This window comes from Chiloscyllium plagiosum, unplaced genomic scaffold, assembly GCF_037043375.1.
Source record: "Chiloscyllium plagiosum isolate Xiang-an unplaced genomic scaffold, Cpla_swu_hap1 HiC_scaffold_7, whole genome shotgun sequence".
Classification (NCBI taxonomy): domain Eukaryota; kingdom Metazoa; phylum Chordata; class Chondrichthyes; order Orectolobiformes; family Hemiscylliidae; genus Chiloscyllium; species Chiloscyllium plagiosum.
In genome coordinates, this window is record NW_028270145.1 from 84,189,380 (window position 1) to 84,215,637 (window position 26,258).

The 26,258-nt window shown below is 38.6% G+C and overlaps 1 protein-coding gene across 1 annotated transcript in view; it reads right to left on the reverse strand.

Annotated features, from left to right (window-relative positions):
* The window catches only part of LOC122551725 (low-density lipoprotein receptor-related protein 1-like), a 1,910,187-nt gene that overhangs the window by 483,399 nt on the left and 1,400,530 nt on the right, over positions 1-26,258 (reverse strand). Inside the window, exons 34-37 of the mRNA XM_043694091.2 lie at positions 23,804-23,929; positions 21,890-22,021; positions 3,190-3,324; positions 2,969-3,098 (exon numbers count right to left, since the gene is read on the reverse strand). Of these exons, the coding sequence (XP_043550026.2) occupies positions 2,969-3,098; positions 3,190-3,324; positions 21,890-22,021; positions 23,804-23,929 (523 nt within the window). The remainder of the gene's footprint in view (positions 1-2,968; positions 3,099-3,189; positions 3,325-21,889; positions 22,022-23,803; positions 23,930-26,258) is intronic.

Sequence of the window (26,258 nt, forward strand, 5' to 3'; positions counted from 1 at the left end):
GCTTTGGTGACAGTGATCATAACTGCCTAATATTTAACATAGCCTCAGAGAGGGAAAGGAGCAGTTACTGAGGGAAGATATTTAATTGGGTAAAAGGAAATTATGACGCTATCAGACAGGAGTTGGGAAGTACAGACTGGGAGCAATTGTTCCACAGAAAGGGCACAGCAGACATATGGAGACTGTTTAAGGAGCAGTTATTGTGAGTGATGCACGCATTTATTTTTCTGAGACAGGTAAGAAGGGGTAAGATTAAGGAACCTTGGATGATGAGAACAGAGGAGCTTCTCGTCAAAAGGAAGAAGGCAGCTTATCTAAGGTGGAGGAAGCAAGGATTTAGCACAGTTTTAGAGGATTACAGGCTTGCTAGAAAGGAGCCCAGAAATGGACTGAGGAGAGCCAGAAGGGGGCATGAAAAAGACTTGGCAAATAGGATGAGGGAGAACCCAAAGGCATTTTACTCATATGTGAGGAATAAGAGAATGATCAGGGAGAAGGTAGGACCGATCAAGGATAGCATAGGGAACTTTGCGTGGAGTCTGAGCAGATAGGGCAAGCCCTGAATGAGTATTTTGCTTCAGTTTTCTGTAAGGAAAGGGACCTTGTTGTGAATGAGAACTTTGAGGAGCTGGGATATAGATTTGACCAGATCAAGATTGATGAAGTTGATGAGCTGGAAATTTTGGAAAACATTAAGATTGATAAGTTCCCAGGGCCAGATCAGATTTATCCTAGACTGCTCGATGAAGTGATCAAGGAAGTTGCTAAGCCGCTGGCGAAGATCTTTGCCTCTTCACTCTCCCCAGGAGTCATACCAGAGGATTGGAAGAAGGCGAATGTTGTTCCTCTTTTCAAGAAGGGTAATAGGGAAATCCTTGGCAATTACAGACCAGTTAGTCTTACATGTGTGGTCAGCAAAGTTTTGGAAAGAATTCTGAGGGATAGGATCTAAGACTATTTGGCAAAGCATACCCTGATTAAAGTCAGTCAGCATGGCTTTGTGAGGGGCAGGTCATGCCTCACAAATCTTATTGAGTTCTTTGAGGAGGTGACAAGACAGGTTGATGAAGGTCGAGCAGTGGATGTGGTGTATATGGACTTCAGTAAGGCATTTGGTAAGGTTCCCCAGGGTAGGCTCATTCATAAAGTCAGGAAGTATGGGATAAAGGGAGAGTTGGCTATCTAGATTCAGAATTGGATGGCTGCCAGAGGCAGAAAGTGGTTGTAGATGGAAAGTATTTTGCCTGGAGGTCAGTGTTGAGTGGGGTCCCGCAGGGGTCTGTTCTTGGGCCTATGCTCTTTGTAGTTTTAATAAATGACTTGGACGAGGAGGTTGAGGGGTGGGTTAGTAAATTTGCAGATGACACAAAGATTGGAGGTGTCATCAATAGTATCGAGGGCTATTGCAGGCTGCAATGTGACATAGACAGGATGCAGAGCTGGGCTGAGAAATGGCAGATGGAGTTCAACCTGGATAAACATGAAGTGATGCATTTTGGAAGGTCGAACTCAAATGCTGAATATAGAATTAAAGACAGGATTCTTGATAGTGTGGAGGAACAGAGGGATCTGGATTTGCAAGTACATAGATCACTCAAAGTTGCCATACAAGTGGATAGGGTTGTTAAGAAAGCATATGGTGTTTTGGCTTTCACTAACAGGGGGATCGAGTTTAAGAGCCACAAGGTTTTGCTACAGCTCTACAATTCCCTGGTGAGACCACACTTGGAATATTGCGTCCAGTTCTGGTTGCCCTACCATAGGAAAGATACAGAGGCTTTGGAGAGGGTGCAAAGAAGGTTTACCAGGATGCTGCCTGGATTGGAGGGCTTGCCTTATGAAGAAAGGTTGAAAAAGCCCGGACTTTTCTCTCTGGAGAGAAGGAGGAAAAGAGGAGACCTGATCGAGGTATATAAGATAATGAGAGGAATAGATAGAGTCAATGGCCAGAGACTTTTCCCCAGGGCAGGTTTGACATCTTTCATAGCTTTAAGATATTAGGTTAAAGATATAGAGGAGACGTCAGAGGTAGGTTCTTTATGCAGAGAGTTGTGAATGCATGGAATGCATTGCCAGCGGTGGTGGTGGAAGCAGAGTCATTAGGGACATTTAAGCGACTGCTGGACAGGCACATGGAGAACAGTGAGTTGAGGGATGTGTATGTTAAGTTATTATTTTTTACATTAGGATTGAACCTCAGCACAACATCGTGGGCCAAAGGGCCTGTTCTGTGCTGTACTTTTCTATGCTCTATGTTCTAAATTTGACCTGAGACCTCAGCAATGTGTTTCACTCTTGACTGTCCTCTATACAGTTCAGGATGGGCAATAAGTGGTGATGCAACCACCAGTATCCACTTCACAATTGAAGAAAAAAAAAACTGGTTCCTGCATCAGGTGCCCTGGAATGAAAGTTTATCTCAGAGAGAAGATAGGGAGGGGAAAGAAGAGCGGTAAACAATAAGTCAGGACATGAACTTTATTTATTGTCGCTTCTAAAATTTTATCATCAAGAATTCGCAATCCTTTTTCTTTAGGAATTATTTATATTTATCGTGAAGGGCTTGCAATGAAAATGGTATTTGGATTGTGCAGAATTAATTCTGAGATGATAAAATACTTTTTAAAAAATGCAAAATGGCACTCACAAACCATCAAAGTATTCTGTGTCAATTTAATTTTTATCATATCTTTTCATATTCTTCATGCCTTTGTAAAAACAGCTTCTGCAGCTCTTTGCCAAGTGGATCAATCCACAAATCATGAACATATCCTGTATAACTGGAGCTGACTACTCAGAAGCTTTCAGCCATGAACTTAGGAGTGACTGAATGAGAAAGTGAGGCTGACATTGCTCAGTTGAAGTGAGCAGGCAAGGATGTAAAAATAGATCAGTTGATTGAAATGAAGAATAGCACTGAATATGGCCATCAGGATAATTTTCTCGTATGAAAAGAAAACTGGTTTACCCTTCTTCTGGATGGACAGCTATTGCACGTGGCTGATCAAGCCCTTGGGAGATGACCACATAGCGAAAAGAACCATTAAATCTTGCAACTTCTATTATATTGAAGCCATAATCTGACCAATATATATTACCTGTGAAAGATGTAGAAGAGATAAATGTTAATGTTCCATCAAGCTACAACATTAGGAAGTAATTGAAAAAATGGATAGAAAAATCTCATACCAGCTATCCAATCAACCGCTATGCCTTCAACCCGTCCAAGACCATTTGTGATAATATCATCCCTCCAGGTCTGATCTCGTTTAGCTCTGCTAATTGTACTCCTTCCCATATCTGTCCAGTAGATTGTATCATTCCCTGTAAATAAAATTAGATAATTGAAATTTCAGAAGGTCACTAATTTTACAGGATGTTCACAAGTCAAAGTCTAACAAGAATGTTTTATCTTTTCAATAACCCTTTATTTTGGCGCATACTTCCTCAAGTTCACATCAATTTTCTTTTGTCTGCCTGCAAGGTATGCATTAACATGTTTCATTTGCTGAACTTCAATGCTGTTCTTCATGTACGAGACCATGTATAAGCATGTGAGCAACCTATACTGAAAGCACAGTCAAGTTCCATTTTGTCTCATTTGTAAAAATATCAACACAAATATACAGAAACATTTTCAACAGGGGTCAGGATCTGGAATTTTGAACTTTGACCTAAATTGGGCACAAGCTTGACAGTGCCTCCCCAAAGGCTGCATTGAGAAGATGTGGTTTCGATTTTATTTAGATCATAAGAATGAATCATAGGAGCATAAAGAATGGCCCATCAATAATTCCAGAGGCAAAAAATTTAGATAACTCTGTATTTGGGGAGGGTGATGAAGTGGTAAGGATAGGCTAACAACAGGCTGGGAGACATAAGACTGAGTGAAGGTTGCATGGATGTTCCTCCTAATTACATTAATGTGTTATTTTTTCTTCATAAAAGTAGTTGATTGGTAGTGCAGAACTTGGGTATTGCTGAAAACCGACATATTTTGTGTAAGCTTTTTGTCCTGTACTCATCTGGACAAAGAGCAAGAAATGTCAATGTAAGAAGTAAACAACATTAATGCTGCATGAGAGGAGAATGCTGATGAGTTGATATGTGAACTCTGAGCAGTAGAGATGTTGTTTGAGAAATAATTTGCCAAGCTTTGCTTTTTTTAAAATTTTAAACCAGGCAGATTGATTCTGATTGGCCATGGCATTGCCCTAAAGAATGAATAGAGAATACCTTTTATCTCCTTTCTCTATGACAACACTTCCACCAATTTGAGTATAATGTAGTTTCCTTTACATTCTTCATAAAGAATCAGATTTTCCTGAGCAGCATCCAGACTGTGAGGACATCTTCCATTTAAAAACAAAGGTATTTTCCCTACAGCATTGCTTGTGGACTGGGAGGAGTAGCAATCTTTCCAATAAATTCTCAAATAGCTGGACCCCACCCCTATCCCCCACCCACAAATGGTCCTTGTAGAGACGCTACCCAATCACCCCAATTCAGGTGAATTGGCCATGCTAAATTGCCCATAGTGCTAGATGCATTAGTCAAAGGGAAATGGGTCTGGGTGGGTTACTCTTCGGAGGGTCAGTGTGGACTGGTTGGGTTGAAGGGCCTGTTTCCACACTGTAGGGGAATCTAATCTAATCTCCCACTAATTCAGCAAAAGGCTCCAATTTGTTACTCTCCCCAGAATGCTCTCTGCATAAAATGGTGCCATGACTATAAATCAGGAAGGTTTCCAGACAGCATGGTTAATAGAAAAGATATTGCACCCTGTGGAGTTAAAGTTCCATGTCAAGGGGCCTGATGGACACTCTTCCCCTCACCTCCCACCACCAGAAGACACTTACAAAACTTCCTCCAAGCAATATCAAACAGCTGATTACATCTGAGTTATGTTATTTACAATGTTGTTGTCAGAGATACCTTGCTCCTCCACAGGGTGCAGTTGTAGTATTTTCCAATAGAGTCAATCTAAATAACATTGTTGAGGCATGAACTTAAGTTAACTAATAAATCATAAATAAACTAGATAATCTCCCTGGGACCGAAACATCTTCTTTAAGTGTTCAGTGTCATTCTCTCAGAACATTATTGTTTAAAATATGTCTGCTGATTTTTGTATTTAAGTTCTTTTTTTTTCCCTTAATTCTTTTTTGCTTTCTATATCATGGTATTTATGTTTCCTGCTTTTATCCCTATGAAGATTTGTTAACATGATCCATTAATTGGCTTTCCAGATGTTGCCTTATTTCTAGATGCTGTAGATTGCTGCGGATGGGGGCAAATTGAAAAGACAAAGTGAACACTCTGGAGCTCATTTAAAATTTATGGAAGACCTTTTCAGAGGTGAATGTCATGCACCCTTCTCTAACTGCTAATATGTTTACTTTTGACATCAATATTCTTGAAGTTCGGAATAGTTGTGATTTTTTTCTGTATATATATATATAAGCAATGTCCACATGGTATGTTTTTGCCTTTCACTATCTATTATAAGCAAATTCATCATGAAGGTAAATTTCAATGATCAGTGACTACTGCACTTAAATCACTGATCTATAAGCTTTGACCCCAAGTCCCAGATCTGTAATTGACACCAAGATCTTGGCAATGATCAGAAACTGGCACTTTTAAGTTTTAAACCACAAGTTGCTAACATCAACTTTGAAAGTGGAGGATGGTTCCTTATTCAGATTTCTTATTCAGAACTAGCAAACAAATGGCTCCAACACAAATTGAATCTGGTTCTCTCTGGGGCAATGGTTGAACAATTACTTTCACATATTATGTAGCACAAGTCATTATGACAGCTGGAAAGCTTTTATTTGTAGATGTAGAGAGGATTTGTTTAGGCTTCAGTTGCAGCACAGAGTCTTGCTAGGCAGGTGTACAATTTTCAAAACCTGCCCTTTAGTGCTATCTCCAATGCACATGTCAATTTACTGAGATTCCACACTGGAGCAGACCCTTACAAAATTACCAGATTAGTCTTCATGCTCACATCAATGTATTCCAAACATGCAAGGACAGAGAGGTAAAATATCTGGAAGCTTATATATTTTCATAAAGCACAGTGGAAGGAAGAAATATTTATCAATAGCATTTATCTTTATATTGAGTTTACCATGCAATTATTTACAGTCAGTTAAAGGATAACTTAGATTTATATGAGGATTATATGAATTTATTAAGCCCTTAAGTGCAACCAAGCTTCTTGATTTAATAAAAAAAAACTGCCAGCCCAGGAAATGGACTGAGCTTGCCACTTCATCCCCAGTCAATAGAATCTGTCACCTCACCCCTTTATTTCCACTCTAAAGCATTTCTTTCTGTTCTGGCCAATAAATGTTTCCCAGAGATGTTTTCTTCAAACAGTCTGTCCTCAATACCACTATCCTGCTGAAAGAAGTAAAGAATGTCTAGATTTTATTGATCAGAAATAGACTCCTACCCATTTGCACTCTAGGGTATCACGGCTATATGGAAAAGGAAGTTTTAGAACTGCAAGGCTTAACCCCTCGGAAGGCAAGGTGCCTTTCCTATGGTTGTGAAGCACTGTGGGCAGGTGTAGTGGGATGTCTGACTGTTTTAGAGAGGGAAGTCCAGCTTCTGAAGGTGTCAGCAACATTAAGCGTCATGATTATGTGAGATCTGCTGTGGGTATTGCTGGGACTGCAGATAAGCCCAGACAAGAGGCCCAATAGAATCCCTAAAGTGAAGTAAGTCTTGGGTTTCAGGCTGAGATTTTTTTGCATGATTGGCGGGGTAGGTAGGGGTGGTGGCTTGAAGAGCATGTAGTTTGGAAGGAACAATGTATTACCTTCTTATAATCATGGAGCACCCTGCAATGGCATTAACCACATGTTTTCTACCATTTTAAGCACTTTTAAAAATATATATAAATCCCCAGTACTACCTATCTGCCCATTCTAAGCATTTTGGAATCCAGGCAGCGTAATTTTGGTGTCAATGGAGCTTTCAATTCACATATAATTATTTTGATACACATGATAGGTAGGCTGTTGACTTGAATAACCCTCCCACCTCTGTAATTCCCACCCTCTGTAGAATGGGAGTGAGTTCACGAATGGGTGGGAAGATGGTGGGTTTGGCAATCAGTCTGTATTCCATCCCCATCCCCAAAAACATGTCCAGCTTGTAATGTCTAGTCTGAAATTTCAGCTGTGTGTGGGTTCCTGGGAAATGCAGATTTCTGCAGTGACTATGGGAATGTTATTGTTTGCATTGTGACTGTTAACTCAAGTTGCTGAGCATGGAGAGAATACTGAAACATGAGGGTAGAAGACAGTAGTTCTGATATTCTGCAATTTGACTGTCTTCTTATGAACAGCTAGGCTCGTTAATGCCAAAATTTGAAAATAATCACAATAAACAATTCAAAGTGTAAAGGACTTACCTAATGAGGATAGACGTTATATTATATTGTTCAGATAGACATGGCATTTTATTCTAAATGCAGCTAAAATATAAAGCACTGGAATTTTAACAAAATAGTCTTTCTATGTGTTTCACAACGTTTAATTATTATGTATTTGCCAATAATACACTCAGAATAAATCCTGCAAACTTCTATATTTTCCAGATGTAGAATAGTTTGCTGCACAGATATTAGAACTACATTGTATCCAACTTGTGTTACACAAAATAATGTTAGTGCGGTAATGCTGATGATTTTAATTTTGTTGCATTCATTTGAAGATGTATTTATGTTAATAATAATGTAATTACTTTAAACTAACCATAATTCCTGTCTGACATATTATGAAGTGTCTTACTCCCAAGGTAAATAATTGCTTCTTTATTAAGATATGGATGGAAAATGCTGGAATAAGACCCAGCATGTCAGGCTAGTTGGAAAACGCTGCATGGAATTAAATACACCCTCCTCTTCCACACCCACTAGGATTGAGCAGAGAGGTGGAGGTGCCTTTACTAGTGCAAAGGCTACAGCTGGAAAGCTGATTACCTTCCCATCTACTTTTAATTCAGCCCTGGGGGTAGAGATCAATGTCAGTCAACTGCAGACTACTGTTGCGGATATTCTATACACCACTCTCAAGTGATTTCTTGCCTTTATTATTTGTCAACTGTGGCCTTTATTTTATTCACTCATGGTACAAGGATGACAATGGCTGGTCAGCATTTATTGTCCATCCTTAGTTGCCCATGAGAACATGATGGTGAGCCAGATTCTTGCAGTCTGCATGTTGTAGGTAGACCAACAATGCACTGAGGGAGGGAATTCCAGGATTTTGACTCAGTGATAGTGAAGGAACACCAATATATTTCCAAGTCAGGGTGATGAGTGGTTTGGAGAGGAACTTGCAATTGGTGGTGTTTCCATATATCTGTTGCCCTTGCCCTTCTAGATGGAAGTGGTTTTAGGTTTGGAAGGTGCTATCTAATGATCTTTGACAAATTTCTGCAGTACATCTTCCAGAAGGTACACAATGCTGCTGTCAGTAGTGGAGGAAGTCGATGCTTGTAGTTGTGGTTGAAGAGTGTGGCGCTGGAAAAGCACAGTCGATCAGGCAGTATCCGAGGAGCAGGAAAATCAATGTTTCGAACATAAGCCCTTCATCAGGAACGAGGCTTGTGACCCAAGGGGGCTGAGAGATAAATGGGAGTGGAATAAGGTGTGGGGAGGGGAAATGAGGAAACTGGTGAAATCCACATTGATCACACATGGTTGGAGGGTCCATGGCAGAATATGAGGCATTCTTGCTCCAGGGAATGGGTGGTTAAGATTTGGTGGTGGAGGAGGCCCAGGTCTTACTTGTCCTTGGTGGAGTGGAAGGGGGAGTTAAACTGTGTTATGTTGGTGGTTCAGTGGTAGAATTCTTGCCTGCTTGTGGTTGTGGTGTCAATAAAGTAGACTGCTTTGTTCTGGACAGTGTCTAGCTTCTTGAATGCTATTGGAGCTGCATTCACGTAGACAAAGTAGGGAGTATTCCTTCCTGACCTGTGCCTCATAAATAGTGGACAGGCTTTGGGCCATCAACAAGTAAGTCACCTGCTGTTGCCACTACTGCAGTAAGTCCACTTGAGTTGCTGGCAAACTTCAGGATGTAGATAGTGGGGAATTCAGAGATGGTAACACCATTAAATGTCAAGAAGTGGTGGTTAGATTGTCTCACAATAGATACGGTCATTTCCTGGCAATTGTGTTGCATGAATGTTACTTGCCATTTAGAATAGAAATCCTACAGTGTGGAAACAGGCCATTTGCCCCAGCAAATCCACACCAACCCTCCAAAGAGTAACCCATCCAGACTCAATCCTATTGCTCTACATTTATCCCTGACTAATGTACTTAACCTACAGAACCCTAAATGCTGTGGGCAATTTTGCACAGCAAAACCTGCACATCTTTAGACAGTGGGAGGAAACTGGAGCACCCAGAGAAAACCCATGCAGACACAGCGAGAATGTGCAAACTCCACACAAAGAGTCACCTGAGGCTGGAATCAAACCCGGGACCCTTGCTCTGCGGGACAGCATTGCTAGCCAGTGAGCTACTGTGCTTGTCAGTCCATAGTCTGCAATATTGTCCAGGTCTTGTTGCATTTGAACATGGACTGCTTCAGTAACTGAGGAGTTACAACTGGTGCTGAACTTGTGGTGTAGGTGCAGCCAATTCGCAATTTTAAAAGAAAATTGAATAGATACTTGGGGGAAATAAACATGCAGAGCTGTGGGTATACAGCAATGAAATGGAATTAAGTACATCGGTCTACAGAGCCATAAATACTTGATGGCCAAATGACCCACCACCTATATCATATTTATTCTATGACTCTAAAACTACTCAATATAAAATTTTGAAAATTCTCATGTAGTCCTAAGAACATCATTACATTATTGGATTTTATATTGTTTATTGGGGTGGCACAGTGGCCCAGTGGTTAGCACTGCTGTCTCACAGCGCCAGGGACTCAGGTTTGATTCTAGCCTCAGGCGACTGTCTGTGTGGAGTTTGCACATTCTCCCCATGTCTGCGTGAGTTTCCTCCTGATGCTCCAGTTTCCTCCCACCATCCGAAGATGTGCAAGTGAATTGGCTGTGTGAAATTGCCCATAGTGTTCATGGATGTGTAGGTTAGGTGCATTAGTCAGGGGTAAATGCAGAGTAATAGGGCAGGGAAATAGGTTTGGGTGGGATACTCTTCAGAGGGTTGATGTGAACTTGTTCGGCCAAAAGGCCTGTTTCCACACTGTAGGGATGCTACAATTCTGGTGAGGGTTAACACCACTATTACTCAGTAGGTAATTCTTGTGTTCTCTCAGATCCAAAATATCAATTTTCCATCATAATTAAGGATAGTGCTGGGAATATTAAAGATAATAAAGAAACACTGCCACTATCTACTAATTCAACTTTGGAATTTACAGTCACAGAAATGTGCAGCATGGAACAGATCCTTCGGTCCAACTTGTCCATGCCGACCAGATATCCCACCCAATCTAGTCACGCCTGCCAGCACCTGGCCCATATCCCTCCAAACACTTCCTACTTATATACCTATCCAGATGCCTTTTAAATGTTGCAATTTTACTAGCCTTCACCACTTCTTCTGGAGGTTTCCTTAAGCATAGTAACAAAGACGAGATTGAAAGGTTGGGGACCCATGAGTCTTATAAAATTGCTTATGTGACAACCATTGGACATTTCACAACAACTCATCCCACATTCAGTAAATGCAGAGATTTGTCAAATTTGTTCAGATATTCTAGTCTAGAAATTACGCACCATAAAGCAAGTAATCTTATATTGTCAAAGGCTTCAGTTAGGTCTATGAACAACAGATAGAGATCATGATGTTGTTCTCTTTTGTCAGGCTTGTTGTGAAAAAAATTGTATTGGCTCTCTGTCACATGATTAACCTTAAAACTACACTGGGATTGCAGAAGAACATCTTCTTTGTGATGGACTTTTAGACTGTTTAGTCGAATCCCTGAAAGAAGTTTCCCTTAAGGTTGGAAAGGACTTATTGATCAGCAGTCGATAAATACATTTTTGGATTCTTTTCCTTTTCAGATGCTGACTACTTCAGGACTTTCTTTCACTCCAGATATTTTTTGAAGATGACTCTAAATTTTTTAAACAAAACCATTCCTATTTCACTTCCAAATCTCTACTGCAATGCTGTCAGCATCAGGGGCTTTGTCATGTTTATTTGAGTTGATTATCTTTATAACTTATTTCATAGAATTGAGGAAACAGGCTTTCTTTCTCAGACAACTGCTCAATTTGACAAAGAGAATCCAAGGAGAGTGGGTGCCTCTGTTGATGGCCTCAGTAGAATGTCCTTTTCTATCTCCCAAGACTAAAAATCTCCACCAAAGTTACAGAGCTGGTAATCTGAAAGGTCTACGCACAGATTATAGTATCCTAATTTCTTACAAAGGAAATATCCAGACCATGACTAAACTATCACAAGTGCTCCCAAGAACCTTGGTTTCCAAATCAGAGTCTGAAGACCAAAGTGTTGTTTCAGCCACCACTGTGGAGCAGTTGGCTGTGCCATCACTCTCAAGTTTGTTGAAACATTATCAAACTTTGATATAATGCTCTCTAGAGTTGCCACTATTGACAAAGACCCAGTGGACACATCCAGAAAAAAGAAATCCCTTGTACATCCTTGATTCCTGAATTTAGGTCACCACCCCACCAACCTCCCCCTCCATTGTGCTAGTTCTAATATTAATTAACTTAGCCATCGTTCGACCTTTTTCGAACTTTCTTTCCTGTTGAAAAATCATGTACCCTTCAATACTTGTCCTAATCCTCAATCAATGCCATCATGAAGCAATATCTCTGTAATGGCTATCAGGTTGTATGGATTTATTTCTGTTTGTAATATCAGTTCATCTGTTCATTTGAAATGTGCTATAATTCAGACACAGAGCCTTTAGTTTAATCCTTGTCTTATTTTTGTGATGTTTAGCCCTATCTGTTAATTTAGTTTTACATTAATACTGTCCATGCTTTCCTGCCATGATCTGTTTATCATTTTCTGTATTAATACCTTTCTTTGTTGCCTTTCTTTTACTCTTTGATTTGTCAAACTCTCCAAAACCTGATTCCTTCCTTCTACTTTATAGTTTACAACCTTACCTACTTCCTGAATGATGTGGTTCACTAGATCATCAGTCCCAGCAGAGTCAGTATATATCTTTTCCAATGGTAGAGGCCCCACTTTCCTCAGGACTGGTTCCATGTCCACAAAACAGAATGTAACTTCCATCATACTTGTCTATGAACCACCCATTGATTTCTCTAATCTAATTTGGCCAAGGCCAATTTCTCAATAAATTATCACAACTTACTTAGTGGTATCATAGAATGGATACATCAACTGATGAAAGTTCCCTTTTGTGCTCTGAGTATTTTTCAAAAGTATATTTAAACAATTTTTTTCTGTTTTATTCACCTCTCGCTGATTGAGCATTGTCTCTTATCTTAATCAAGGAGAACATACTTTGACATTTTGATAACTCTCAAGGCATTTCTTTTGTGTTATTGCCCTTTTATTCTGCAATGTTTTGTATTTTACTTCTATAGAATAGAATTATGGTCCCCTTGGCTCATTGCATAATGCACACTATGTACCTCTCAATTCTCTTATTCTATATGTGTACCACATTGGACAAGCCAAATTTGATCAGCACAACGAGAATCTATAAGTTATACACAGTTATAATGACACTGTTTCTGAAATCAGACAAATTAAAGAAAAGAAAGGGAACAGTTAGATTTCATTTGTATCTAGGTAGAAACAAAGCAGAAGATAAGATGTCACTGGGCCACAGAACCCAGTTTTGTAAGTCATAAAGTCATAGAGTCATAGAGATGTACAGGATGGAAACAGACCCTTTGGTCCAACCTGTCCATGCCGACCAGATATTCCAACCCAATCTATTCCCACATGCCAGCACCTGGCCCGTATCCCTCCAAACACTTCCTATTCATATACCCATCTAAGTAGTGGATCCTTGTGGCACTCCACTGGTCACAGGCCTCCAGTCTGAAAATCAACCCTCCACCACCATCCTGTCTTCTACCTTTGAGCCAGTTCTGTATCCAAATGGCTAGTTCTCCCTGTATTCCATGGTATCTAACCTTACTAATCAGTCTTCCATGGGGAACCTTGTTGAACGCCTTACTGAAGTCCATATAGATCACATCTACTGCTCTGCCCTCATCAATCCTCTTTGTTACTTCTTCAAAATACTCAATCAAGTTTGTGAGACATGATTTCCCACGCACAAAGCCATGTTGACTGTCCCTAATCAGTCCTTGCCTTTCGATGAAACTAAGTGGAGTAGGGAAAATTACATTCTGCTTTTCCAATCTTTTATACAACAGAGATAAGTTCCTTGATTTCCCAATGCCATTAGTATTGTATTTCAAGTCGTGAATAAAGGCTTAATGTTATTAATGCTTCATTTGCCAATCTATTCCTGGAGAGATGACAATAACTTGGCATGAAATATGGAAATTTTGTAATTTATTTACTTGTGTTACACAATATATAACTAAATAGATGCATAGTTATTTATTTCTGACAGTTCCTTTATGTTGACTAAAATAGTACTTATAACAATATAAAAATAGTTGTTTGCCATCAATACAGATTGCTTATTTTTAGTTTATGCAATGAACCTTTTTCTACAATGGTTTTATACAGATGAGATATGCCTGCCTTTGGACAGAGATTAATTTATGAACAGAAGAGGTTTTTCATTTAGCTGGTAATTTACTTTGACATACAGCAGCATGGAAAAAAGGCTAATCATTTTCCAAACCCCTTAGCACAGGCATGTATAAAAATATTGTTATCTGAGAATTAATTTCATGATCAAACACTTTCATACAAGTTAGCTTAAGTTGATGTAATCCAATCCTATCACCTGGTTGGTCCTATAGGCTAAATTATTGATCCCCATTGCTTTTACGAGAATACATGCAATTATGACAGAATTTTATCTATATTTGAAGTCAAAACACGATGGCTTAACGTTAACCTAACAATTACCTTTAAATTTCATTGTTCAACTTATTTAATCAAGTTAACACAGGTAAAACAAATTATGTGTGAGAGAACTGAAGTTAATTCTGACAGGTTCTTGTTTATAGAATGGATTGAGATTCAAAACCTTAAACAATTTATGAGTGAAAATATAATATGAAAATATAAACTGTTGCACACTAACGTGTTTCAGTTTATTCATCACTCCGATTTTTATGTAACTGTACAGATTTTTTAGCATTGATAGTACATAAGTAATTTCCAGCACTATTCCACTGCACCTTGGCAATCATTGGATAGTCACATCTCTTAGGTCTTCCTATGCAGACCCTTTGTTACACAACCTTGCTGCATGACGAATGGTCGCTTTCACAAATGAGAGATAAAGGTCAGGTATAGGTTGCTCTGTGCACATACTCCTCTAACTTATAGTATGAACTACTATTTTCATGCATGACAAAATGGGAGATCAAATTAATTTGAATTAAATAAGTATTTCAAAAGTATAAGCATTAGATTCTTTTGGTGGAGGCTACCCTAAATTCCCTTCCACAGAGAAACATCAAGAGAATACAGGCTAAAACCTTATCTTCTTCTCACTTATTCCCACATAAATACATGCACCATTTAAGCATTAGCTGTAGTTCCCATATAGCTCATCATACAGTAACTCACATTTTATACAGTGTATTTCAAAGATAGATTTGTGCCATACAGCCAGTTTTCTAATCCATATCCTCTTTCTGCAGGAAAGATTTGAAGAAAAATCCAAAGCAAAACAATATCTTATTGCATCCTCAGTTCATTTCCATTAGTTTATAAGTATCAGAATATCGATCTGGAAGTTGTATTTAGTAAGCTTGTACGGACAGAACCAAGTTATTCACAACACTTTGTTAGTAGCTAGGGGCTTGAGAGGGAGCTACTGCCTGGAAGATTATTTTGCAACTGCCATCATGACTGCTATATTTTGGGGACAGGACTGGAACAGCATAGTAACACTAAGAAGTCAAGCCATGCTGCTGCTATTTAGCAGAGAAAGAGATGACTAATGTATCAGCCATCTGTTTACTACATGTATGAACACAGCATGTTGACTAATACTATTATTGATCCCAATGCTAGCTTGAAATGAGGTGAACTGGAAAGGTTGACGGCATAGGTTACTTTGACCTCCACTAGCATTGGCATCCCTATGGTTAAGGTTGGCTGTAAAAATTGTTTCAGCAGATGTCACATTTATTCAATTGTTTCCCTGTGGATCCAAGGCCTCCAGATCACCTAATTCATTGCCAGCTCAGTATGCCAGAGCCTGCAAAAACAAATGGTGACAGGTTTTGGAAGCCTTGCTCGGAAAATTCTGCTGAGGTCTTGAACACACTATCTTCCATGCTTGACTACTTCAACAATAAAATTCTATATTTGTGCATCTTAGGTCAACTTCAATCACTCATTTTAAATTGTGAATTTCTACAGGATTCAACCATTCTTGCTATTGTCTTTTAACTTCCATATATTACAAAAGTCCTTTCTTCAGGTACCCTTGGTTATTTTAGTTCCCATGCAGTCTTATGGCAAATTCTTTCATGCAAAATGCCAAAAAGTATTTGCAAGACTAACAGCAAAGACCTACTGTAAATTTTGAAAATAAAAAAATTGATGAAAGTGTCTCTGCTTAATGCACATTTAGCTTTCCTTACACTTGCATCGGTTGGACAAAAGATGAACTTGGCTCATTCTTTCCTACACAAAGGGGTAATTGGACTTTGCTGCAAGCGTCTGTCAATTCTTAATCCCAAACCAGGCATATCAGCGCAGTTGTAAGATTGTGTAGAATGCAAAATGGTTCAGACCTAGATATATCATTAGGTATCTGATTTATTACATCTATCAGCCAATTACATGCCATTTGCTTTCAGCATTAAAATTCTATAACTGTGTCTTTTCATTCACCTATGTAAAATATAGTTCAAAATTGCTGTTTTCGTCATTTTCAGAAAGGTTTCTTTTCAAGGGTGTGCAAATCTACAGGAAAGTTGTATAAGCTTGTTACTCTACAATAGCTGGAAACTGTAAAATTAAAGGATTTGATTATGTTCTGTAACCTTCTCCACAGTTGAACCTTGAAATTATTAAATATGCCAAATAGTGTATGCTTGAGAAACATCACAGCAATTTTCCAGCCAGTAATATTAACCATCTGTGAAAAGGGAAAATGCTTCCAAAATGATTTGAGTACAAGTAATCTGCTTGTTTGTCAGAAAACAGGGGCCTCATCTGTTAAACTTGCACAAAGTGGCAGTTGGTCGATAGGGGAAGTAACACCTCAAGCAGCTGGAAGATCACACTTGGCAATAAAGGATGGCTTTCCATTCAGTAAGTAATTTACTGGAGTGAGGAGGGTCTCATGGAATGGAAGAGGAAGGAAGTATAGGGGAGATTGAGAATTCCTTGTGGAAATCATTTTACTTATCTATGAAGGCGTCATGAAAACAGCTTCTCCTCTTGGCCTGGGTCAAAATACAATCCAGATCCCATTTGATGCCATTATGTGTTAATCTATGAGCCTCTTTCCTTGCCAACTGGTACCTTAACCACATATTTACAGTTGAAATATGAATAATCAGTAAGAGTCAAAGAAGACTATAGAATTAATGCTCCATTTTAATTCCCTCCCACCCCTCTCCACCCTGGCAACCTTCAATTTGAGCTGGAATTACAATAGCCCACATACAAGTTTGAAACAGAGAAGGGGTCCATATGGTTTATATTGTTGAGACTGGATTATTTACAGATATATTAAACCTTCAATTACAACATGTATTTTATTTTAAAGAGGACATGCAGCCAAGAGATGACCGCAGATGTAAATCCAATGACTGTCTCACAAAATGCTGATGGGAACCATGTAAATTAACAGCTGAGAAGCTATCAAGAAACTTCAGTCTGCCATCCTTCAAAAGGAGAAATATAATTCATAACAAACTGGACTTGATCTCTTGTGGCTGCAGAGAAAATGAGGAGCTGACTACCCCTCTTAAGATAAAACCAACTTTTATGGATTCTATCCCAAACCTCAGACATATTGACATTACACTCTTCCAGGAACGCAGAAAAAAAAGGGCTGAAAACAAGCTGCAATCTCTTGGACTGTGTGGATTAGTGTGCAGTGAGTATAACAGTTTGTGACTAGTCATTAGTCACTTCTGTGTTCAAAGTGAAGAACAACTCTCATTCAGAGTGCTGGAAGTCAGACAAGCCTGTGAATCACCATTAAAAAGGAAACAGGACAAAAGGTTTTCATCTAATTCACAGAGCTAGAAATCTCCAAACCAACTGCTTCAATATCAGTTTTACTGGTATCACCCAAATTAATTGCTACAATGTCACATTTCGTCACATTTCTAATGTGTGTGTGCAGAACACTGTTGTCTTTTCCTGCATTTAGAAACTCACATTTCTCTAACGAAAGAAAGACTGGCTCATATGGCTCCCTTTAAAACATAAGTAAATTTGGATTGGGAAAAGGCATCCATGAGGGAAGGGGTCCTTTTAAATTAACCTTAAAGCAACCTAGTGAAAGTCGATTAAATTAAGAAGGGGAACCAATTCATCCCTCCTCACCAAGGGGTATGATCATTTTAGGGATAATCCATCTGGAATCATAACCGTTTGAGAACTGATTGAAATTCCCCTGGTTTCTAGCCAGAGGAATCTTAAAAGTATGCTCTGTTCTTTTACAACTTTCGTCCATTATTATATAGCCTGCATTCTCAGAATATCTCTGTCACAGTCAAGGTCTATGGAAAAGTACTCCAGCAGCCAATGGGTAAAAAACATTTCTCCAAGTGAAAGATCTGTTACATGAGTTTGAAGACTTTATCACATACAACTTTCTCCAGTTAGTTCCATTAAATAAGAAAGATTTGTAAAAGACACATGGTTCTAATTATTCACCAAAGAAAGAATTTCACAGGAGCTTTGAAGCAGTCCAGCTATAGTTAATCTAACCAGATAACTTAAACCTCACCTGAAGTGCTTGAAAAGTGATCTTAACTTCTCCTGCAGTGCACAGTACCAGATGCATTTGTAATGCATTGATTACAGATGCCATTTCTTCAGGTGAGAAATTTACAAATACGTTTGAACTGGATTTAGCTCCTTAAATGTTAAAGGTAGAAAGGTTTTGAGCTCAAGCCACCTGCTACTAATCCTGAACTTCAAAAGAATTAAGTAAGGGGATCTGTGTTCAATTTTTGCGTTCCTAATCAGGATTCACAGTCATGATTATCTAAACTACAAAGGCTCTTCTAAGTAAGTGGCAAGAGGTTAATTTAAGCCAGTTGCAGACTTCAAGATGGCTTCTGGAATTGACTTTAATTCTTCATCATGCTTAAATACTGTGTTTTTGAATATTTGTTCTTTAATACAGTTAAAGAAAGCTCAATAAAATTACTGCAATTAAAATCTTGGATCCAAAATTTTAATTACTTAGGAAGATTTGAACATTTAACATACCAAAGTCTTTGTCTTTGTTGCTTGTTCACACAAGGTGTATTGAAAAATTAGTTGCTATCAAGTATAGAATGAATGACTACACGTGCAAATCCATGCAGAAAACAGATGGAAATTACCAAGTATTGCATAAGTTAGGAATAAGATCAGAGACATCAAATGTTGGTTCATTCATGACTAGCTTCATGTCAACCTTTGATGTGTAAAAATGTTATACCGCGAAGAAATGTTTCCAGTGAATACATTTTTGAGTGCTCCAATATATCACCAGGACATACATCATGTATATCCTTTGATAGTAGAAGGCAAAATAAATGAACCTTGGTGTTTTATTTTTGAGTAACTTTGATAAAGGCTGAGATGAGGAAGAATTTCTTCTGATAGAGGGTTGAGAGTCTTTGGAACTCCTTGCCACAAAGAGCTGTGGGGGCATTCATAGAAACATAGACAAAAGGTACAAGGGTAGTCCATTTGGCTGTTCAATATGATCATGGTTGTCCATTTAAGTCTGAGATAGATAGATTCTTGATTAGAAGGGGAATCCAAGATAATGGAGAAAAGGCAGGAAAATGGACGTGAGGAGTGTCGGATAAACATCATGATCCTCTTGTTTGGGAAAGTAGGCTTGAAGGGCAAAACTGTTCCTTTGTCTTATGGTTTAATGTGCATAAAACAGAAATTGCTAGAGAAACTCAGCAGGTTTGACAGCAACTGGTGCTTTAAGTCTATTTATCCTAGAAGGGCTTTGCACTTGGCAATGCCTTGGAGAAGGACTTTGCTTGCTGCTGGTAGGGTGCCCTGAAACACAGAGGACCCAGGAGTACGGTATCTGTGGCTCAAGGCAGAGTGGATTTCTGAAGTTGGGATTCATGGGGAATGGGTGGAATAGGGGATTTGCAGTGTGTATGCCCCTTAAACTTTCCACCTCTCACCTTCAAAGCGTGACCTTTTGTTATTGAATCCTTCACTCTAGGAAAAAGCTTGTCTCTATCCACCCTGTCTATACCCTTCATGATTTTATAAATCTCAATCAGGTCTCTCCTCAATCTCTTTTTTTCTAATGAAAATAAACCTAACCTACTCAACCTCTCTTCAAAGCTAGCACCTTCCAAACCAGGCAACATCCTCGTAAACCTTCTCTGCACCCTCTCCAAAGCATCCACATACTTTTGGTAATGTGGTGACCAGAACTGTACACAGTATTCTAAATGCGGCCAAACCAATGTTTTATACAATTTTAACATGACTTGCCAGCTCTTATACTCAATACCCCGTCCAATGAAGGCAAACATACTATATGCCTTCTTGACCACTCTATCCACCTGTGCAGCAACCTTCAGGGTACAATGGACCTGAACTCCCAGATCTCTCTGCCCATCAACATTTCCCAAGGCTCTTCTGTTCATTGTATAGTTCGATCTAGAATTAGTCTTGCCTAAATGCATCACCTCACATTTGTGTGGGTTGAAATCCATCTGTCACTTTTCCGCCCAACTCTCCAGACTATCTATATTCTCCTGTATTCTTTGATACTCCCTTATGCTTTCTGCTTCTCCACCAATCTTCATGTCATCTGCAAACTTGATCATACCAACAGTGCCCTCTTCCAGATCATTTATGTATATTACAAACAGCAGTGGCGCCAACACTGACCCCTGTGGAACACCACTGGTCACCTTTCTCCATTTCGAGAAACTCCCTTCAACTACTACTCTCTGTCTCCTGTTGCTCAACCAGTTCTTTATCCACCTAACTAGAACACCCTGCATACCATGTGACTTCACTTTCTCAATTAGTCTACCATGGGGAACCTTATCAAATGCCTTACTAAAGTCCATGTATATGACATCAACAGCCCTTCCTTCATCTATCAACTTGGTCACTTCCTTGAAGAACTCTATTAAGTTGGTAAGACATGATCTCTCCTGCACAAAACCATGCTGCCTTTCACTGATAAGCCCATTCTTTTCTAAGTATAAATAGGTCCTATCCCTCAGTACCCTCTCCAGCAACTTTCCCACCACCGACGTCAGGCTCACTGGTCTGTAGTTACCCGGAATATTCCTACTACCCTTCTTGTACAGGGGGACAACATAAGCAATCTTCAAGTCCTCCAGTGCCTCACCTGTATTTAAGGATGCCACAAAGATATCTGTCAGGGCCCCAGCTATTTCCTCTCTCGCCTCCCTCAGCAACCTGGGATAGATCCCATCTGGTCCTGGGGATTTGCCCACCTTAATAACCTCTAGCCTATCCAACACATCTTCCCTTAAACAGCAACCCCCCAACAAAGTATGAATTTTGCCCATTTTCTCATTTAAGTATTGAGAATGTTACTCTGGGAGAAGAATTATGCACCCAAAACACAACTATTAAGCTCACTTCTGTGGCGGCATCAGAGAAATGAATATTTCAGCCATCACAATGGCACAGGTTCTCTCAAAGACTGATTCATTTAGCTTCATTCTTCTGCCCATTTTCAATCCCTTTTGGAATCAGGGTTCCAGCCAGGCAGTACAGATGGCTTACGTCCTAACTGAGACTGAGGTGGCTGTTGCAGAAACATGACACTTCACAACTTTGATCATTGTTGTGTTAGATTCTTGTCATATTGTTTACCATGAAATATCTGTATGCATTACATTTTTGACTTCCTATTTAGGAATTCCTGATATGCCTCATTTACTGTGTTTATTACATTGCCAAGTCAAATAAAGACTGGTTGCCTTCATGGCTGATGTTTGTTAAGTTTTATTTGGTCATTTTGAGATAAGTAGGAAGCTAATTTATTGGCAGATTAAAGTAACAGTATTAACAGGAGCGTTATGTATTCAAAATGAAAAGTCATACTTTAAGACGTAAATGCCCTTCTTTAATTTACTTCAAGGTCAGCCAAAGATTTTGACCCATGTTTAAATAAGGAAAAGGAGTAATCTAGCGTACATTAATACTCATTACAATTTTCAGTCAATACATCAGTCAAACACCTATTTATTAATTATGGTCACATATAGCAATCACACGAGGGTTTATCTGAGTCAACGCTTGTCAATTTGTTTTGAGTTACACCCACTTGTAATAGAAGCTTCTTTCAATGAATAAGGAAAAATAAAACAAAAGCCAAGCCAAAGATTCATGGGAAAGTTTCATGCTGGCAAATAGGTAATTAAAAAATATGTTCCCTCTTAAAGATAGCTGATACTTCAGCCTGTAATTTAATTGTGACAAATAAAATTACATCTTGCTCCAATGAACATGCATTCATTAATCCTTCAAATATGAACTAAATCGGCAAAAAATGGTACAAACCTGCATGGAAGTCTATTCCTACAGTAAGCGATGTACCGGAAATTGGCAGCAAGGCATCTGATTTATCATTGGGTTCAAGTGATATTCCTCTGATTTCTTCATGAAGAGAATACATCAGGAAAGATTCAAAACCTAGACAATAAATAAATCATGTAGGAGAGTGAGGACTGCAGATGCTGGAGATCAGAGCTTAAAAATGTGTTGCTGGAAAAGCGCAGCAAGTCAGGCAGCATCAAAGGAACAGGAGAATCGACATTTTGGGCATAAGCCCATCTTCAGGAATGAATAAATAAATCATGTTTCTTTATGTTATTCTCTTAGAAAATAAGTAAATGGGAAAATAAGATTTGATTAGCTATTGATTTCACGATTTATAATTTGACAATATTGTTTTCAAACATGTACAAATCTAGGCATTTCTGACTAGACTTTGACTGATGTCAAGTTATATTAGAGCAGAAATAGTTCAAAATAGTATTAATTTGCAATGCTCTTTCACTTTACCAACATCAATATTTTTGTATGATGCAATGTGCTTCATTTTCCACAATTACTACTATAAGTTTAAAGCAGTACTTCTATCACTATATTGGATGAAGAACTGTAAATGAATAATCACTTTATTGGAAGTGAAAATCAGACCGCTTCTATGACAACCAACTGGTCTGCACAACCTCTTTACAAGCATGTGAAAAGTTGAAAAGTTGCCCCAGGCATAAAAATTTACTGCTTAGTGTAATTTTATTGTACAACTATCAAAACTGGTCTATCAAAAAATATTTCTAATTTATTTTAACAAATGTATTGCTATTGGTTACAGTTATAATTTAGGAAAGGTGTGCTCTTCTTGTCAACGTTAGATCCTTTTGAGCCTTTAATGACTAATTTCAATAGCATTCTTTGAAGTGAAGGCAGTGTGATCTGAAATTCTTGATAGTAACTGCAGAACATTTTATTCAGCTATTTAAAGTGTATTTTCAATTGTCACCAGTAATGGAGCAGAAAATTCACACTGGACATTTACTTTTGCAATCAAAGCTACCAGACCAAATAAAAGGGGGGAAACAACTATGCAAAATAGATCTGGAACAAACCAAATTCCAATTACCGTTGGAAAATATTTGCTTCAAATTTAAGTATAAAATATTTTTTTGCATGACCCTACAAAGGAAATTAACTGTTTTAATAGAAACATTTCAAATTAGAAATAGATCTCTATTGAAATTAATACACCTTAACTTCATTCTGGATTATAGAATCAACTCAGCTTATCAATTATCAACTTCTTGCTATGCTCCGCAAGCTGCATCTACACTATGTTCTGAATGCACCTTTTTCCTTCATCAGGGAAGATTTCATGTTAGAATTAATTGAGGGCATTACTGTGTAAACAGTGTATTCCTCTGATAGCTGCATCTAACCATCTGCTGTGTTGTTACAATTTTATTTTTGCTGTGACATACAGCCACATGTATATACAGAAAGAAGCACAGCAATCTTTATGAGTGATGTGTTTTATTGTTTTAAAGCTGCTTCTCACATCATTTGTCACTGTGCCTTCCAAGGGTTATGTGAAGATACAAAAGCAGAGGTGGTAAACATTCTTTTCCCCACACATCAGCTGCACATGAGAATGTAAACCCCTCAATTTACCTCATGGTGGACGGGATTTGTTACTGGATTTTTTGGGAATAGGTACCAATTACACTTTTGTCTGGTTTCAAATGGAGAAGGACCTCAGTGAAGGTAAATGAGCTGAAAGAGCAACAGCAGGAAGCTGATACTATATGGCTATCCTGATTACCAGCACCAAAGGTAGTTGAGCTTCTCTAACTAGAATCAGGATAAAAAGAAGTTAATTCCTTTCCTCACACAGAAAAGCTGTTGTTTCCTTCAGTTGACAATAACACTTACCCTCACATGACATTTTATCACTGCGTAGCTGATATCCCACAGTGCACTTGCATGTTTTCCTTGTTTCTGAGACTGGCAAGCAGAGCTGGGAGCATCCACCGTTGTTCACACTACACAGATTAGTACCTAAATGAGGCATATAAAATCAATGTTCAGGAGCCTACCAATGCTTCAGTTAGCTTCCTTCTACACGAATAATGAGACTTCTCTTGACTGTACAGTGATCTATGTCAATGTGATTGATGAATAGTCTAACTTCTTTTGAAATTGGAACTGAACTTTCTACATCAAATAGCTCTGAAAAGCACATTTTGCTAGAATAATGGAGCATTACATCAAACCGTAGTAATGGTACGGTTACTATCTAGCATTAAAATTTATGATCATTGTGCTATCATAGCAAAATGGTAATGATCTTTTTGTAGCATGTTGGTCTTTTTAACCTCACAAAATAAATTGTTCTACAGACAGGAAAGCTTTACCTTTTGTCAGATGTATTTGAACAAGCAAGTTATAGTCATACAGCACGGAAACAAACCCTTTGGTCTGACTCGTCTACACCAACCAGACATTCCAATCTGGCCTGTTCAATTTCCCAGGATTTGGCCCATATCTCTCTAAACCCTGCCTTTCAAATGTTGAAAATAGAATTCAATTTCCACCATCTGCTTTGACAGAATTTGAACCTGGGTCACTTGGATATTAGTTGAGTTTTTAGGTTAATATTTTAGCAATAATACCACTAGACGATTGCCTGGTTGGTGCATTGATTAAATTTGAGTGAGGAGACAGGAATACCATTTAAAGTTCTTATTCACCATTGAAAGCAACATTCAGGGTCATAACAAAAATATTTATCTTAGGATTTTGTAGCTCTCTGTCCAAATGGTCCTAATGCGATTCTTCCTGAATGATTAATCAATCTCAGTCATGAACTCTTTTTTTCTTCTCATGAATGAACATGAATAGTTCCAGTATTTTTTGTCTTTATTTCAATTTTCTAGCATCCACAATATTTTACTTACATGATCCTGGAGTAAAAAGGGATGAGCAAATTTTCACAATCAAATTAGAATTGGTGAGTGTTTTTTGATCAAAATTCACAATATGGATGCTAATTATACATTATGACATGCAGCTCCATTACATTATCGCTGGATTTCTCCAGGGTCCTGAATCTCTTGCATAACAGCCCTCAATTTGTCACTTCAGGCTAAGATGTATTAGCCTCTGGGCAGGAAGAATGCCCTCTACCTCCCCCATTACTATTAGATATCATGGCCTCGGGAAGTGAACAAGTACACGACTCCTCAGCTTTCCTCCAAATTCTCTGATTCCCTCTGCCTGTCATCCCTAACAGTACATCAAATTCCCTTGCAATCGCTCAGAATTCTACCAGAAGAATATTTTACAAAATACCTTAAAAATCTTAGAACTAACCAGCACTGGGAAGTTCTCTCCAAGCCAAAAAAAATAAAGGAGATCATTGAGGCTGAGTGATATATCCCTAATAATCCATGTTGCTTCCATATGTTGAGGTCCTGGCTACGTTCAAGAACATGTTTAGCTCCCTTTTAGAATGCCTTCACACAACTGTGTTCACTGCCTATGCTTATCAAAACATAATATGTCCGACAATATAATCTTGTTCATGAACTTTTGTTTCCCAGATACATGTCCCTTGGTGTATTATTTAGTTCATATGGCCGAAGAGCAGATTGGCAATATAGGGTGAGACCAACAGTCGAAAATGTAGTGCTGGAAAAGCACAGCAGGTCAGGTAGCATCCGAGGAGCAGGGGAATCGATGTTTCGAGCATAGGCCCTTCATCAGGAAGGATATAACCAACAGTGTGAGTTCAATTCCCACACGCTGAGGTGACCATGAAGGGTTCTCCTTCTTCACCTTTCCCCTTGCCTAAGGTGTGGTGATCCCCAGGTTAAATTGCAACTAGCCATCTTTTCCTAATGAGAGAGTAGCCCTCTGGTCCAATAGGACTATGGTGACTTTACATGGCCCTTAGAACTCCTGAAACTAGTGCAATTAATCAGGCTATTCCAAAATCATTAAGCCTTTCATTATTTTAGCTGCTAGTATTCACTCAAAGAGCAGGTTTCCTAAAAGCCACATTCTCACATAAATTGTACTTCTCTTATGATCCTTAGAGGTCCATATCCGCCAAAAATTCTTAGGGAGTATTAGTTGAGACTGCTCAAATTTTACTTTATTTTACATTTCTAAATACCATGGAGGAAAAAAAAATCCTAATTTCAGCTTGCAAAGAAGGTAAACACCTAACTACAAGACTGGATGGAATGAGAATGTACAAATACCAGGACTCTACTACAGAACACAGCAGGGATCATTCATGTTTCCTCCTCTAAAGGTTTTATAATTTCTCATCTTCTTTCTAATGCAGGGCATATTTAAAACTATTAAGTTTAGATAAAATAAA